We start from the raw sequence: 15,835 nt of genomic DNA on the forward strand, positions 1-15,835 counted from the left end.
CTAAATATCATGCAAAGTGTTTAATTTTTTTAACAGTGACAGACAATTCAGACCTGACAAAAATGACAAGTTTGACAGTCTGATAACTGGATAACAACAAATTGACAGACTGACAGTAAAAAATTGACAAACGAGCGTTTTTATTGTGCCTAGTTTTGGCTTAATGGCTGCCTATAAATTAATAACGGTTCTGTAAAATGTTTATTTGTATTAATATAATTTATTTTTATGTAGGTTTGAAATAAAAAAATGTCACAAAATTTATCAAGAAGAAATGAAGCTAAAGTGAATAATAAAATAACTTTGCTCAAAAGTAAACCAAGATCTGCATCAGATACAACCAATGACTCAACTGCAAAAACACCAAAAAAACAGAAAATGGAAGACTCCAAATCAAGTGCAAAGAAAACTCCAGGCAAGCGGACATCATTCGCAGCATCATATTTAGGTCGAAGGGCAGACGGACTAGCCTGTTCACCAAAGAAAAAAACTCAAGATTTAACAAAATTAAATTTTGACAAACGGTCGCTAATCAACAATGAGGATAATTTAAAACCTAAAAAAATTAGTTCGGTATCGAAAAATGTCAGAAATTCTCCTGTTAAGTCTTCAGTGTATCACGATAAATACAAATCAAGTGTGGATGTGAATAAAAATATTTTAACGGCCACAAGAAAGCCAAGTGGAACTGACAGTCCGACCATTGCGAAAATTCCAACTGGGTTGGTGCAAAATATTGGGCACAATTTTCAGGTTTTTATAGATTTTAATTCTGTTTTACTCACATACAAATCTTTTTATTTTTAGTGTTAAATTTCTTTTTTTATGTTGTTGGTTTAAAAACTTGAAAAATTGTATATAAAAGAGCTACCTCTACCCAGGTTTGAATTGCTTTATGCAGTTTGGTATATTATAAAGAAAGTTCACTGATATCAAGATTTATATTGCCTTACTCAGGGGTGCTACATGACACTGATACAATGGGGATTAAATCCATGATATTATGTAATAAGCCAAATGTTTTAACCACTAAGCTAGACACCAGCAGTTATGCATCATTTTTAAGATTTGAGAATTTCACCAAAAAATATATAGGGCCTATATGCTAGTGTGAAAAAATTTATATTATTGTGAAAATAACCAACATTACTTTAAAATTTATAGAAAAGTTCATCACCAATTAAAACATCATCTACTCAACAAAGATTAAATGTGAATTCAGGAGTAAGAAGAAATCTTGCACAAAACATGGATATATCTAACGTTGGAAAAAAAGAACTATCAAAAGGTAAAGGCTTTTTTATTTATTTTTTTAATGTCTTATATTATGTAACAAAATCATTGTTGCCGGTTTCAAAGGTAAAGCTTATAATTTATAGTTTTAAACTTTTTTCGCCGGACTATTTTACATTTTGTTAAACTTACTTACAATTTTTTTTTAAAGTTGAAGGAAACTGTGAGGATTTTGGTGTTATGGTTGCAGTTCGAGTTAGACCTTTTAACCAGAGGTTAGTTATTTATAAATACTAAAAAGTATAATTCGACTTAAGAAATTTTACAATTTTTTATTCAAATGTAGTCGGCTGTTAAGGTCTATTCTATTATCATAAGTCCAATACTAATAAAACCATGTTAACATTTTATTATAGAGAAATGGATTTAAAGGCAGAATCATTAGTGTCAATGAATGGAAATGAAACCACAGTCAAATATGGATCAAATGTTCACAATTTTGTGTACGATCATTCATTCTGGTCTGCTGACAAACAAAATGGTTTGTGTAACTTTGTAACATAAAACTGACAAAAATAAAAACAGTCTCAATTGTTTACATTATTTAGCCCTTGAAAACAAATTTTGATTATATATTTAATAAATGTAGTTTTTTGATTATTTTAACTTGATTAACAGGCTAGTTATAAATTTAAGTGTTTAAAAGCAAAATTAAATTTTTTTTAGGGGATTATGCCTCTCAACAAAAAGTGTATGAGATGCTGGCAAGACCCCTGCTCCACTCATCATTACAGGGTTACAACACCTGTTTGTTCGCTTATGGTCAAACCGGCAGCGGGAAATCTTACACGTAAGAACAACAAGGATAAAATTCTCTGTTTTGTAAAACTTTACAAAAAAAAAATCTTATTTGTTTTTTTAACTTTTTTTGTTTATTTTATATTTTAACAGAATAACTGGATTGGGAGATGATGTTGGAATTGTTCCAAGATTTTGTGATGAGTTATTTTCCTGCATCGAGGATAAAAAGAAAAGTAACAAAAATGTAAGAATTATAAATAGTTTTATTTTTCTTTCAATTTCGAAGCTATACTCTTTTTGAAATTTCCTTTTGTCATTCCTTAAAGAAAATTATAATTTAAATCTAGTCTTTGCAAACAATAAATCAATTGTCTGATGGTTTATTAAATTTAAAATTAAATAGAACTCTAAACATGGGTGTGGCAAGGTTGTAAAAAAGCTTTGTTACAAAAGCGAATCTTTCACCTGCAAAATTTTAAATTTTTATATATATATATATATAATATTTTGTCCATTTTTTTAAATCTGACCATATTTTATAAAAGTAAAAATGTATTCATCTGTAAATATTAACCGTTAAACAAATGAACCTGTCTACAGGTAAGCCACCACATAGAAGTTAGCTATTTTGAAATTTACAAGGAGAAGATTTATGATTTGTTGACATCCACCAACACACTAAACACTACAGAGGAAAGTGGAGCTAACAAAAAAGTGGTACTTGTGTTTTTAAAATACTGTAACTACTTTCTTTTTAATATAATTTTATAAAGGTTCATTTTAAATACGTACATACCAGTTAATTAGCTCTTTTCTTATTTTAATTTTATACCCCTTTTTTAAATTTAATGTCTTTTCGTTTTGTTTCAAGTAGGTGATATATATATACTTTGTGTTGATATTTAAATAATTTTAATTTTACATAGAAATTTTGAAACAAATATTTCGAAATCTTAATTTTACTTTTTCTTAAAAGCTTTGTTTTTGTTTAGTTAAAAGTTCGAGAGCATGCTCAAACAGGTCCTTATGTTGAAGGGCTGGCAAAGTAAGTGAAATTAAACATTGTTAAAAATAGTAAAATTAATCACTAAATGCCGATGGCAATATTACTTGATTTTAATAAACTGATGCCATGAAATAAACTAATTCAATCTTTATCAAAAAAAATGGTGTCATCGGGAATCGAACCATACACCTTATACTTACCCACCTAAATCTTTACTTAATCTACCAATTACTTTAAAATCTCAGGTTTTCTGTGTTATCATTTGATGATATAAAATCATGGTTGGAGGTTGGTAACAGACAACGAGCAACTGCAGCTACTGGAATGAATGAAAAAAGTTCGAGATCCCATTCTGTGTTTACTATAACATTAGTTCAAACCACTGTAAGTATTGGTTTTTATTTTGTAGTAGTTCTAAATGTGGCTTGATAAGTTTTTGTAATTTAATAAATTTTGTTTTGATGGAATATGTTGTTTGTTAATTAATTTTTTGGGGTTGTTTTTTTTTTAATTTTTTTTCAGGAATTTTTATTACTAATGCTATTTTAAAAAAGAAAAGTATTATGTAAAGTGTTTTCTTAAATAATTTTTAAAAATAATTTATTAAAATAAATATTGTTTATATATATATTAATTTAGAGAGAAGATTTAGATGGAGAAATACATGAGTCGGCGAAAAAGAGTAAAATTAATTTGGTCGACCTTGCTGGCTCAGAAAGGTCATCTACAGCTATTACTACAGGAGAACGTTTTAAGGTATAAAACATTTTTGCAAATTATTTTTTTCAAATAAATTATCAAAAAAATTTTTGTAATTTAATTACTTTTTTTTTGATTACATTAGGTCTATTATAAAACTTGCAAATTTTAGTTTAAAAATTATATATTTTTGTATTATGTTTGTTAGGAAGGTGCTAAGATCAATCAGTCATTGTTAACACTGGGTAAAGTTATTTCATCCCTATCCGGAAGATCTAACTCTTTGAGAAAACGAAAACAAGTTTTTGTTCCATATAGAGATTCCACATTAACTTGGTTAGTTTGAAAAGCAACTTAATATTTAATTTAAAAAAAAATTTCATTAAAATTTTAAAACTTTATTTCTATTTTTGAGGGATATAATTTAAAGAAAAAATTAAACAATGTTAATTAATTTTATTAAAAAAAATAATGAAGAGGAAAATTACATAGCATACAATACCTGTAAAATATAATTTCTTGTAACAAAATGTTTTTTTTTAATTTTGAATAATATACACAGGGTTAATCGTTGCATTAACTAAGTATATTTTATGTTTTCAGGATTTTAAAGGAGAGTTTAGGTGGCAACTCTCGAACAGCGATGATAGCCACAATCAGTCCTGCAAGTTGTAGTTATGAGGAGACTATGAGTACTTTAAGATACGCCAAACAAGCAAGATCTATTGTTAATATGGTCAAAGTTAACGAAGATCCCAATGCTAAGCTCATTAGAGGTAAGTTTATTGTTATTTTTTTGTTTTTTTATCATTAATGTGGAAAAGGCGGCTTCAGGGCCTAAATACAGGGTAACATTGTTACTCAAACACACTTAAATTGCCTTTGTCAGTTTTAAAAAATTATTGGGCATATTGTCACCAATGTATTGTTGTTTTTTTTAATTCATTGGTATTCTAATAGCAGTTGTTAATTGGTTGGTTATTGTAGGTGTAATGTCTTCAAGGAACTGCTAAAATTTTAATTTGTTTCCATCACTATATTATGTTAGTAAAAATAGTATATATATATATACTCTTAGTTAAATATGTGTTCTGACAGACTCAAGTCTTAAATACAATTTAAATTGATTTGTAAATAACTCCAATGACTAGGTTATTGACCACACTGCATTAATTTGTATAAATTTTTAAAAAATGTTGTTTAAAAAAAATACTCGAAAAATTCACGAACAAAATCCAATTTTTTACATAAAAATATTTTTTACTGAAACATCAAACGTCTTTTGTCATCTTACCTTTTAAAATAAAGTGTGTCGATTTATTTACCCAATAGAGCTCTATGAATAACATGACATACCGCAAACACTTTCATTGTGATGTAGCACAGAAAATATGTGTTATCACAACTCAAATGTTATCAAAACAAATTCTACCGCCCTTCAATTCACAAAAAAATCCGCCCTTATCAAAACGTCTAATAAATTCACAGATCGTATTATGAAGATTGATTTTAAGTCTGTTGTTAAAACTAAAAAAATTGATGTAAATTTAGGTCAAGAAAAATTGTTAAAGTTACAGTGTTGATAATGTTGATAGTGGTTTAAAATATGGAATTTAATAATAATTTAAATTTTTCTGGTATGAAGTGTTTGGAAATGGTTATTTATTGTTCTGGTTAGTATTACAAAATATGTAAAAATTTATTTCTTTGTATATAGCATATAAGGTTATGCTTAATTGGTATTCTACATTTTTAAGAGCTTTTAGTATACTTTGTTATTGAAAAATAAAAATAAAATTTTTAAAATAAAAAAAAATTTAAATGATAAATTCAATCGAATTTTTTTTTACAGAATTAAAAGCTGAGATCACGAAATTAAAAGAGGCTTCGAAACATTCTGACATAGACCCGGACAAATATAAAACAACATTGAAAGAGGTATCGATATTAAGACAACAGTTAAGTGCATCAGAGAATGAAAAGAAGGAGGTACAAAATGTTTGGAAGGAAAAGTTAGAGGAAAGCGAAAAACGAAAAGCTGAAGAAATAAACGAACTAAAGGTAAAAAAATATTAATTTTTAAAATAAATATATATCATTATGTCTTTTTTATTTTATTATTTAAAAAATATGTATGGTAGTTTCTAATGTAAAATGTATAATTGTTTTTTAATATTTTAAAATATTTTGGATTTTCATTTTTTTAATTTTAATTTACAGAGGGCAGGAGTCTCATTTAAAGTTGACAACCGACTTCCAAACCTCGTTAATTTAAACGAAGACCCTCAATTATCAGAACTACTTCTTTATATAATTAAACGGGGTCTCACAAGGTTAAACAAATTAAAATTATTTAATTAAATTTAAATTTTTTATTGTTTCATATACGTGTTTTCTTAAATAAAATAATTTTTTTTAATTTAAATGTTTTAAAATTTTTTTTTTTAAATTAGTAAAAAATTTAAATTGTTTTGTACAGGGTTGGGAATAAGAGTAGTGACTGCGAAATTCAACTAAACGGAGCATTAGTTATGGATCTTCACTGCAAAATACTTAATCGTGATGAAGTTGTTCAAATGGAACCGATCGGCGAAGCAAAAACTTTCGTCAATGGTGAACTTGTGACCTCTACTTTGACCTTGCACCATGTAAGTGACCTTTTTTTAAAGTAAATTTTAAAAATTAAAAAGAAAAATTTTGTAAAAAAATTTATTTTAATTTTTTTTGTTTTTTTTTAGGGTGACAGGGTGATAATTGGGGGTGATCATTTTTTCCGATTAAATAATCCGATTGAGGTAAAAGTTAAAGGTAGAAGACACTCGAATAACAAGGATTTTGAGTTTGCTAAAAAAGAACTAATCGAAAGGCAAAATGCAAGGTAAATATTAAGTTTAAGTTAATTTAAAAAACTCGACTCAAAGGGTTGTGTTGGCTTAAAAAGCGAATTTTTATGTTGTTTTGGCTTAAAAAGCGAATTGTTGTTTTAGTATAAAAAAAAATAAACCAGTTAAATTTTTTTATATTAATTTATTTTTGTTACAAAATTTTTTTTTTCCAGAATCCAGAAAGAAATCCAGGAAGCACAGATCCGGGTGAAGAAAGAGATGTTGGGGGAAATCGAAGCAGCCAAGCGGGATGCTGAGTTACAAATTGCATCGCAAAAGAATGAATACGAGGCTGTTGTTGGAAACCTACAAGCCCAACTAGTTAGTAAAAATATTTTTTTCAATAATCAAAACGTAAAAGTATTCATAAAACTTACCAAAGTGGGGTTTACATTGGGGGTACTTACCCAAAATAAAGGGGGTACTCACCCAAGAAAAAGGGGAAGGATAAATACCTAAACAAAAAATGAGGGTTTTGTTAAAAAATAATTTTTAGAAACAAGAAGCAAACACAAAGCAGGAATTAGAGGTGATCCGCGAAGAGAAGCTGCTATTGGAAGAGGAGATGAGAGTCAACAGGAGGTGTGAGGAGAAGGAAGCTCAAATCTTCGTCAATCAAAAGGTTTGGATATTTTTAATTTTTTTTGTAAATTTTTATTTAATTTTTTATATATAAAAATTCTAGGTTTTAAATTCTTTGTGCTTGTTTAATTATAAAATTATATTACTTGTTAAAATCGAACATAAAACTTAGAAAATATGTTATAAACCTTTTTGTTTTTTTAGTTTAACTCGGAGGTAATAAAAGGATTAGAAGCTGAAAGTAAAAAATTGGAAGAACAGTTGGAGAGAATGCAAAAAAGAGCAACCTCTAAAAGTAAATATTAAGTGCCTTAATTTTTGTTGAATGTTACCGTTTCAAAATTTTGTTTTTTGGGGTATGTCTATTTTCGATAATATCTTAATTTGCCTACTTAAAAAACTTGTTTTTTAAAAATTTTTACTCAAACTCAGAAACAAACTTAAGTGAAGAAGCAATGAAGTTGTCTTTAAACTTGGAGGAAGCAAACAACATCAGTAAAACATTAAACAAACAGTTTACTTTCACAAGATACGAAGACGACAGTGATGTGCAAATCAAGTAAGTTATTTGTTTTTTCTCGATAAAATTTATCATTTTTAAAATTTTTTTTTTTTGAACAGGGTTAGTAACCACAAACTTAAAATCTGGACGTTGTGGACAGTTTCCAAATTTGAGGAGAAATTAGAAAAATTGAGGGAAGCCCTGCAGGGAGGAAGAGACGAGGATCTTTATGATCCCTCGGATCAGTGGAGGGAGATTTATAAGGAGGGGGAGAAGAGCAATAACACAGGATCTGGGTAAATACTTTTTCAAGATCAGGGTAAACACTTTCTTATCCAACTTAATAAAAAAAATTTTTTTAAATTTTTAGTCGACGTCGTTTGACTCGTCGTTTATCTTCGATTGTTTTAGCTCGTGCTTCACCGATTCTCCAAAGATCTTTAAACGAGTTAAACAAAGAAAATTATTCACCCCAAGGAAAAAGTAGAAATAACATCTCAGTGTCAGGGCTTTGTAAAAAGTAAGTTTTTTAATTTTTTAAAAAATTTGTTCTTAAAATCTTTGAGTTTAATGGTTAAGTAAATTATTTTTACCATCTTTATTAAAATTTTTAAAATATTTATTATTTTTTTAGCCACTTAACCAGTCTCTTAGATGAAACAGAATTGGAAACTAACATGGACAAATTTCTGCTTTCTCTTCAAAATATTCTCAACAAAACACAAGAGATATCAACAAAACATCAGAACAGTACAGGTAAATACAACGTACTATCTTTTTACAAAAATTTTTATCTACAAATGGTATTTAAATTAATTATATATAATAAGCCAACTTTTGAGCTTAGGTATTTTTATTACCCAAAAGTCTTAAAGTGCTCCTGCATACTTTATAGAAAGATGATTTTAATGTTAATTTAACTCTTAAAAAACTTAGTCCAATGACAGCTCAGCCATGGCCAAAAAAACCTTGTTGTCATAAGGTTGAGTTGTCTGGAATTGCTTTGTCTTTGGTTTTAATTAGCACAGAATTTTAAGTATTTTATTTATGATAGTTTGTTAGTATATATTTTTGGTTTTAGATTATCTTGATTCTACATTACACCAACAGCACTGCCTAGAAATCACTTTTCAAGTTCAACAACTGGTTACTTTATTTTCTGTAATTAAATCAACCTGTCAATCAAATTCGGCCAATAAATTGACCAATCAGGTTGAAAGATCTGTAAGAAAACTGACAGGCAATGTGGCCAGGTTGTTACAGGTATGTAGAAATTACTAAAGGTTTTTTTTTTATTAAATTTATTTTTAATGTAAGAAGGTCAACATTACCGGCAAATCTTAAAAAAAAAATTGTGTTACTGGTATCTTGACTTGCACCGGCATCGTGTAGTAGTCAGAACATTTGAGTTTATGACAAAAGGTCTTGGGTTCAAATTCCAATGCTTTCATGCTGTTATTCACTATTATCTCTTACTGCTAAAGTTATCCTTATATTTCGTTGCTCTGTATTAAGGCCAGAAGGTTTGCCTTTTTACATTAAGGAAGAATAAATGTCAAACAAAAAATAAAATTAAATGTTTTTTAAAATGACAAAGTTTCAGTTTTTGAATATTCGAAATTTTTAGGGCTGTAGTGAGGGCATAGAAGCTATGATAAACGAACCAGAAATAAATCCATTAATCCCAAATATATCGAAATATTGTGGAGCTCTTGCAGTAGCTGGCCAGCTCGAAGTTAAACTGTTTAGTGAAGATCAACATCACAAGGTAAAAAATAGTAAAATAAAGGAGACCATTGGACAAATTAAATACAATTTATTTTTTTAGTTAAGTAACAGAATGAAGCATGCTTTCCTACAAGGAGGGGATACTTACTTAAAGAAAATTTTATCTGGAAATATCGAAAAAATTTCTACTCTACAAAAACATCAGGTAGTCAAATGACAATTTTTACATTTTTTGCACTTCGTTGCCTGTATTTTAAATCATCTTTTTATATTTTTATTTGTAGGGTTATAATGATGGAGACAACTTTAACTCAAAACTTCTAACTTCTGTGAACAAATTATTCCAAAGTTGTCTTAATTTACAGGTAAGCTAAAATCATTGAAATTCCTAAATACAAAATTTTAAAAAGTCAGCGTTTCCAACTATTTGTTTGCTTTGAAGGAAAGTTATAGAAAAGAAATGGTCAGGGAAACACTTAACAGAAATATTGACCCTGAAATGGTAACAATTTAAAGCAAGGCAGATTTTTTAAAAAAATCAGAATTTTTAGTTCAAGTTTTTGCATGAAGATTTTCGTTGTTGTTTTGTTATGAAATTAATTTAAAAAAAAATCATTTTTTTTATTTATTTTTTTTGCTTGAGTTTAGATATATATTATTTTTACAGCAAACAAGGGCATGGGTTAGACATTAATTTTAGCATGACAAAAAAGCATATTATATTCAGTTAATTTTATAACTATTTAAAAAAAGTTATCATAAATTTAAGCTAGTAAGCCCTTTTATTTAAAGGGTAAAAAAAGGTTTAAACTTTTACTTTAATTAACTTAAATTTGTTTATTAATTAATAAATATATTTTAGCATGAATTATTTGAGGGTTCTTTGTTGTTACGTGAGTGCGATATTTCGACTTACTACTCTGAGTATTTACTTCGCTCTCAAAACTTACTCAGGGAAGTAGAGTGTTTGGGCGAGGGAATTACTCAACTCAAATCTCACGTCGGAGTCTTAAAGGAAAAAAATATGAGTAAGTTTTAAATTTTTTTTACATGTTTATTTTTTTTATTTAAAATTTATTTACAATTTTTTTTTTTAATTTTTTAGATTTACCTTTTACCCCTGACCTTCAAATATCGGCCGAGAGATTGCTTCGACCCACTTCGCGCATCGCTGGTCTTTGTTCCAAAAATGAGGGGTTAAGTGCAATCATGCATGATATTAGTGGGGGCAACAACTCGGCCAATGAGAGTGCTTTAAATTCTACCACAGACAGGTAAGATAAATATTTACTTCAAATTTTTATTTTGTTCATTTTTTATTATTTCATAAAAATTGTAACAAAATTTTGAATTATTATTAAGGTTGTGCCTAAATGTGACGTCAGAAGCTTCAAAAGTTTTAGTTTTAATTCGAAATTTTCTGGAGAAAACTAAATATTCAAGGTGAGTAGTCTCAAAATCATGGCTATTCAGTTCTTGAAGTTCTTGAATTCAATTTTCTTGAAATCCCGATTTTTTTTAACAGCTTCGACGGTAACCAGTCAGGGGAATCACCACGCACTAACGGTCGACGAATTTTACCGACCAGTCCTCCCTTATTGCACAACAACTCACAAAACGAATACGCGTTATTACGTCACAATACCCCTTCTCCTGACGTCATAAAACAAACAGTGGGCAGGTGGATACAGTTGGATAAAACCAACGTGTAAATTGTGAGGCAAGTTTTTGCACATTTTCTGTAAAGTTTCTTTTGTAAATTTTTAGCTTTATTTTTGTTGGTGATTTAACTTTTTAAAAAAAGATGAATTTAAGAGCAATTAAAAATAAAAATATTTATTCTTCCGCGCCATTTTTTCCTGTACTACAATATGCTTCTACTGAATATACCCAATATTATCTTAATTTCACAAACCTATTCATTTTTGATAACGTTGATTACAAAACACAAAGTTTTTTTAATTAATTTAATATCAGCTAACTCAGTTGTCTGCAGTATTTTTTTAAAGCTTGCTTAACAGCGCATTATTTACTTTCTAAAATTATTTACGTCTTGTTACATTTCAATCATAATTTTGACACAATATTCAAAACTGCCTTATACCCATATTCAAAAGTTACGTTATACTGATTTTCGAAAATGTTTAAATACTGTTGGTGTAGTTTACAAAATATAATTTAATATTTAAAAAAGCTTTTTTATAGAGTAGACAGGAAAGTATTTTAATTTTAGAAGGGCCGTGGGCTTCTTTATTTTTAGTTGGAAAGTTGCTTCGCAAACCATTGCTGTAGCATGTTGTTTCTTCAGGCATTATAAGCAGATGAAGGCCGGTTGTGCAGTGTGCTTTGTGAAGTCAGTAAGTGTCTTACTACTAATTCAGTATCAGTATAAAAATTATAATTCATCAACGTTAAAAAAACCTTACAACCGACTGATTAGCAATTTTGTTATTCCAAATAGTTGTTTGTGACATTTATGTATTAAGCTATTTGTGTCTTAGTTAATCTGGTCTAAACAATGGATTTCAAGTTAAGGTAAACAGCTAGAAATCAAGTTTATAATACGTTAAACCTCAAGGTGTCAGCCTATGGAGAATCTAGCTAAAAGAAATAACCATACTCAAGTCTTGAGGATAAAATTCTTGGTAAGTAACTTATACTACAGTTTGTAAGACTTAAATTTAATTACATGTTCCTCATGTATAATTAGCGTAGGCCCATGTTAATTATAAGTTTAAGATGTCAAGTTTTTACATAAATATTATAAATAAACACACAATTTTTTGGTAGGATTTTATTAAAAAATCCAATTTTTATATATGGGCGATAAAATACACAATAATGTCTTTTTGGCCAGCTTCGCTAAATCGCGCAATGTTTTTCGTATTTCATAAGAGTCTTTCTGAAGGAGAAACGTTTTCGGGAGTCGTTGTTGGTAGGACGTACAAAATTCTAATTGGTGTTTGTTTGATGTTAACCATTTCTTCTTCATTGGTGTGCAGTCTTGTTTTTTTTAATATACTGAAAGTTCTGTGTTCTGAATCTCGCCCTTTTTTCTGTAGTCTGAATCTAGCCTTCGAACTTTCAATAATATTCTTGCAATGTTTTAGAAATTTTTGGAGGTTGTTGGTGTGATGTTAGTTGTTGTTCTTCTTAAAATGTAGTGGAAAGTCTTCAAACTAAATCTCGCGCTTTACTTTGAGAACTCTCTATAGCATTTTCAAAATGTTTCAAAGTTATAGTTGTTGTTGGTCTGTTGTTAGTGATGATTTTTTTTTGAATGTACTGGAGAGTCTTTAAACTAAATCTCGCGCTTTACTTTAAGAACTTCTAGTGACACTCTTGTAAGGTTTTGGATTATATATATGGTGTTGCTCTGTTGTCAATTGGGGTTTTTCTTTAGAGGTACCGGAATTTTTAAGATCTGAATCTCGCGCTTCAGCCTTAGAACTCCCAGCACCGTTTTCAAAATGTTTTAAAAAATTTTGGTTGGTGTTTGTATAATGTAAGTTGCCTTTCTTCTTTAAATGTACTGAAGAGTCCTCAAACTAAATCTCGCGCTTTACTTTAAGAACTCTCTGTGACATCCTTAAAAGTTTGAAAAGTTATGAATGTTGTTGGGTTGATTTCAATTTTGATTTTTTGTTTTGATTTTTTTAAGTTCTAAGATCTGAATCTCGCGCTTCAGCCTTAGAACTCACAGCACCGTTTTCAAAATGTTTTAGAAAATGTTGGTTGGTGTTTGTATGCTATTGGTTGCCGTTCTTCTTTAAATGTACTGAAGAGTCTTCAAACTAAAAAGTTCCAGAGACATTCTTGTAATGTTTTGAAAGATACAATTGTTGTTGGTTTGATTTAAATTTTCTTTTTTCTATAAGTGTACCGGAAGTTCTGAGGACTAAATCTTGCGCTTTAGCCCCATAGAACTTCCAGTAACACTTTTGTCTCGATTTTGCAGACTGAAGATGTTTCAAGTTGAATTTTGTTGTCCTTTTGTTTTTCCGAACGTTTACGTTCTCCTTGCTAACGAAAGCGCGATTTTAACCCTTTTCTTCAGGAACTGCATTTGCTGGCTCTTGTTTTTCTTCTCTTTACTCGAGGTGTTAAGTTGGATCGTTTTTCTTTGCCTGAAAACAAAACATTTTGGTGTTATCTTCACGTGGTAAATTTTACAAATCTTGTATTTTTTTTAGTGTTTTATAGGCTACTCATAACGTACCATTAGAACGTTTGTCCAATGGGTTATTCAGGTTTACTTCATCGTGTTGTTGTGAGATTTCTTGTTTGTTGAAACCACAACTCTACAAAATAGGTTTAATTTATATGTTTTGGCTCAAATTGTTAAAATTTCGTCATTACTTAAGAACTTTATGTGACAATATAACATACTTTTCAAGACAACGTAATTTTCTAAGTTATTTTTAAAGACGGTTAAATACTTGTTATTTGCCTTAAATTGACACGTCGCACTGACCTTTGCATCAGATCTCTTTTGTTTCTCATATTTCGCTTGAACCTCTTTTCTTTTTAGGTCAATCTCATGCATTTTGTTTTGGCTTTGAACCATCTCGATCTTGCATTGAAATTCTCTGATCTTGAGCTCGTTCATTTCCATTTCGTACCTATGATTACTCTCGGTCATTTCATTACGTGGCACAGAATTGTTGGACGTTTGGGGGTGGTTTAAAGGTGGTTGACCCTTCTTTTTGCATTCATTTGACTTGGTTACTTGTCTGCTTAAATTACAGATGAAACTTTTGGCTGGTGTTGTTTTGGCTTGTTGGGCACTCTCGGTTGCAAAATCTTGTCTAGATCCGGAAAGTTCGCTGCTCACACTTTCCTTCGACGAATTTTCTTCCTTCAATCTCGAGTCGTTAGTTTTTTTTTGCGATGAAGCTAATCGGTGGCCTTGATCAAGCTTAAAATCTTGGCTTGATGAATGAAAATTTTTGACATCTTGTGGTAGATCAGGTGTTATTCTTGGACTTGAACTCTTTTTAGCGCTGCTTTCACTCCCTATGTTATTTGAACGGGAAGAAAAGGTTGTGTTGTTTAGTTTTGTTGGCGTTAATATTTCTTGCATTGTTTCTTCTGGTCTGCCAATTGCGAGGGCATTGTAAATAGCGGCAGCAGCAATTGCCATCCATTCATTTCTTTTATCAATCGCTGAGTCGAACGCTGTTGGTAACAAATCAGTGAATTGTATTGGATTAGTGGTTTGTCTTGGTGGGTTTCTTGGCAATGGCAAAAGCAGCTCTTCTTCAATTGCAATCGGGTCGCCAATTTCGTTAGAGATTGTTTGGCTAAAATTATTAAACATGCTGTCATCTTTACAAAGATCATCTTGGCACGATTCAGCACCGGTCGGCTTATCGCCATTAACCTTCTCAGAAGAGGGGGGTGTACCATCTGGCCCGTTGTTCTCCAACTCATTATTTAGGTCCTCGTGCATGTTTTTATCGTCATTTGCTGGTATCACAATTTTGCTGATTTTTGCTTTATCGGGTGGTTGTAGAAATATCGTTTCCAAAGCTGAATCTAAAATGCTGTGAGCAATTGGTTCAACCACTTCTTTTGGGGCAGTAATTTTTTTAATTGGTGCTGGTTTTGAGCTTTTATGTTCGCTGCCAGTACTTAACTTTGGTGTTAGTAGTTGAGGCTTGGTCGCAATATTGTTAACTTGCTCTTTCTTTATTATTTCGTTATTGTTGCTCGACTTTTCCTGGTCACGTGGTTCATTGAATGACGGAGTTTCGACGGAACTTGGCGTTTCGCTGTCGAATAGTTGGTTACTGTTTGGCCAACCAACTTCTGCCAAAATATCGAGAGACTTGAGGGCATATAACCGGGACTCGATTGCCAACTTTGCCTTATATTCAGCTTTTCGTTTTTGTTCTCTTTCTTCCTTTTTTTGTAAAATTTTCATGTTTTTGTAATCAAGGTATCGGCTACCCTCGTCATCTGGCAGTTGAGATACCTCTTCGCTTGTCAGATTTTCGAATCGTTTGTAATCTTTCGTTGATTTCAATTTCATTGGAAATAACAGACATGTTATTTCGCTGTCGTCGTCACTGTCTGAATCGACCGGGTCTTTCGTCAATTCAGGGATGTCGTTTAGGATTGTCGATGCTCGAAGTCTGGTTGCTTGTGCCTGGTTTGCTGTTGTTTTAATTTGAGATTTATTTTCCTCTGTTTCCAAACTTAGATTAGGTTCATTATTATCTTTTGAGATTGGTTCGGACGATACGACTAAAGGGGTCAAGTCGCTCAAAGAAGTATTTGTTTTTAATGTTGTTTCCGTTATTGCTTTGGAAACTAAAGAATCAGCTGTTGACGCAAGTTTAGCCTCATCAAGTTGCATTTGATCATGTATTCCGTCTCTTTTTTCCACTTTGTTGT

At 30.2% G+C, this 15,835-nt stretch overlaps 1 protein-coding gene across 1 annotated transcript; it reads left to right on the forward strand.

Annotated features, from left to right (window-relative positions):
• Positions 1 to 296: 296 nt before the first annotated feature.
• LOC145752102 (kinesin-like protein KIF14) lies at positions 297 to 11,510 on the forward strand. The gene is made up of 31 exons (XM_082568315.1): positions 297 to 753; positions 1,165 to 1,288; positions 1,445 to 1,508; positions 1,650 to 1,774; positions 1,960 to 2,083; positions 2,185 to 2,278; positions 2,635 to 2,751; positions 3,027 to 3,079; positions 3,286 to 3,424; positions 3,680 to 3,796; positions 3,948 to 4,075; positions 4,343 to 4,515; positions 5,592 to 5,800; positions 5,960 to 6,072; positions 6,219 to 6,387; positions 6,478 to 6,617; positions 6,798 to 6,945; positions 7,121 to 7,246; positions 7,411 to 7,501; positions 7,639 to 7,765; positions 7,828 to 8,004; positions 8,079 to 8,228; positions 8,343 to 8,464; positions 8,790 to 8,971; positions 9,336 to 9,476; positions 9,537 to 9,641; positions 9,721 to 9,801; positions 10,299 to 10,464; positions 10,542 to 10,710; positions 10,799 to 10,879; positions 10,962 to 11,510. The coding sequence occupies exons 1-31, from the start codon at positions 379 to 381 to the stop codon at positions 11,146 to 11,148; spliced, it is 4,317 nt and encodes a 1,438-aa protein (XP_082424441.1). The 5' UTR covers positions 297 to 378; the 3' UTR covers positions 11,149 to 11,510.
• The last annotated feature ends 4,325 nt before the right edge of the window (positions 11,511 to 15,835 follow it).

This window comes from Corella eumyota, chromosome 5 (genome assembly GCF_963082875.1).
Source record: "Corella eumyota chromosome 5, kaCorEumy4.1, whole genome shotgun sequence".
NCBI lineage: Eukaryota > Metazoa > Chordata > Ascidiacea > Phlebobranchia > Corellidae > Corella > Corella eumyota.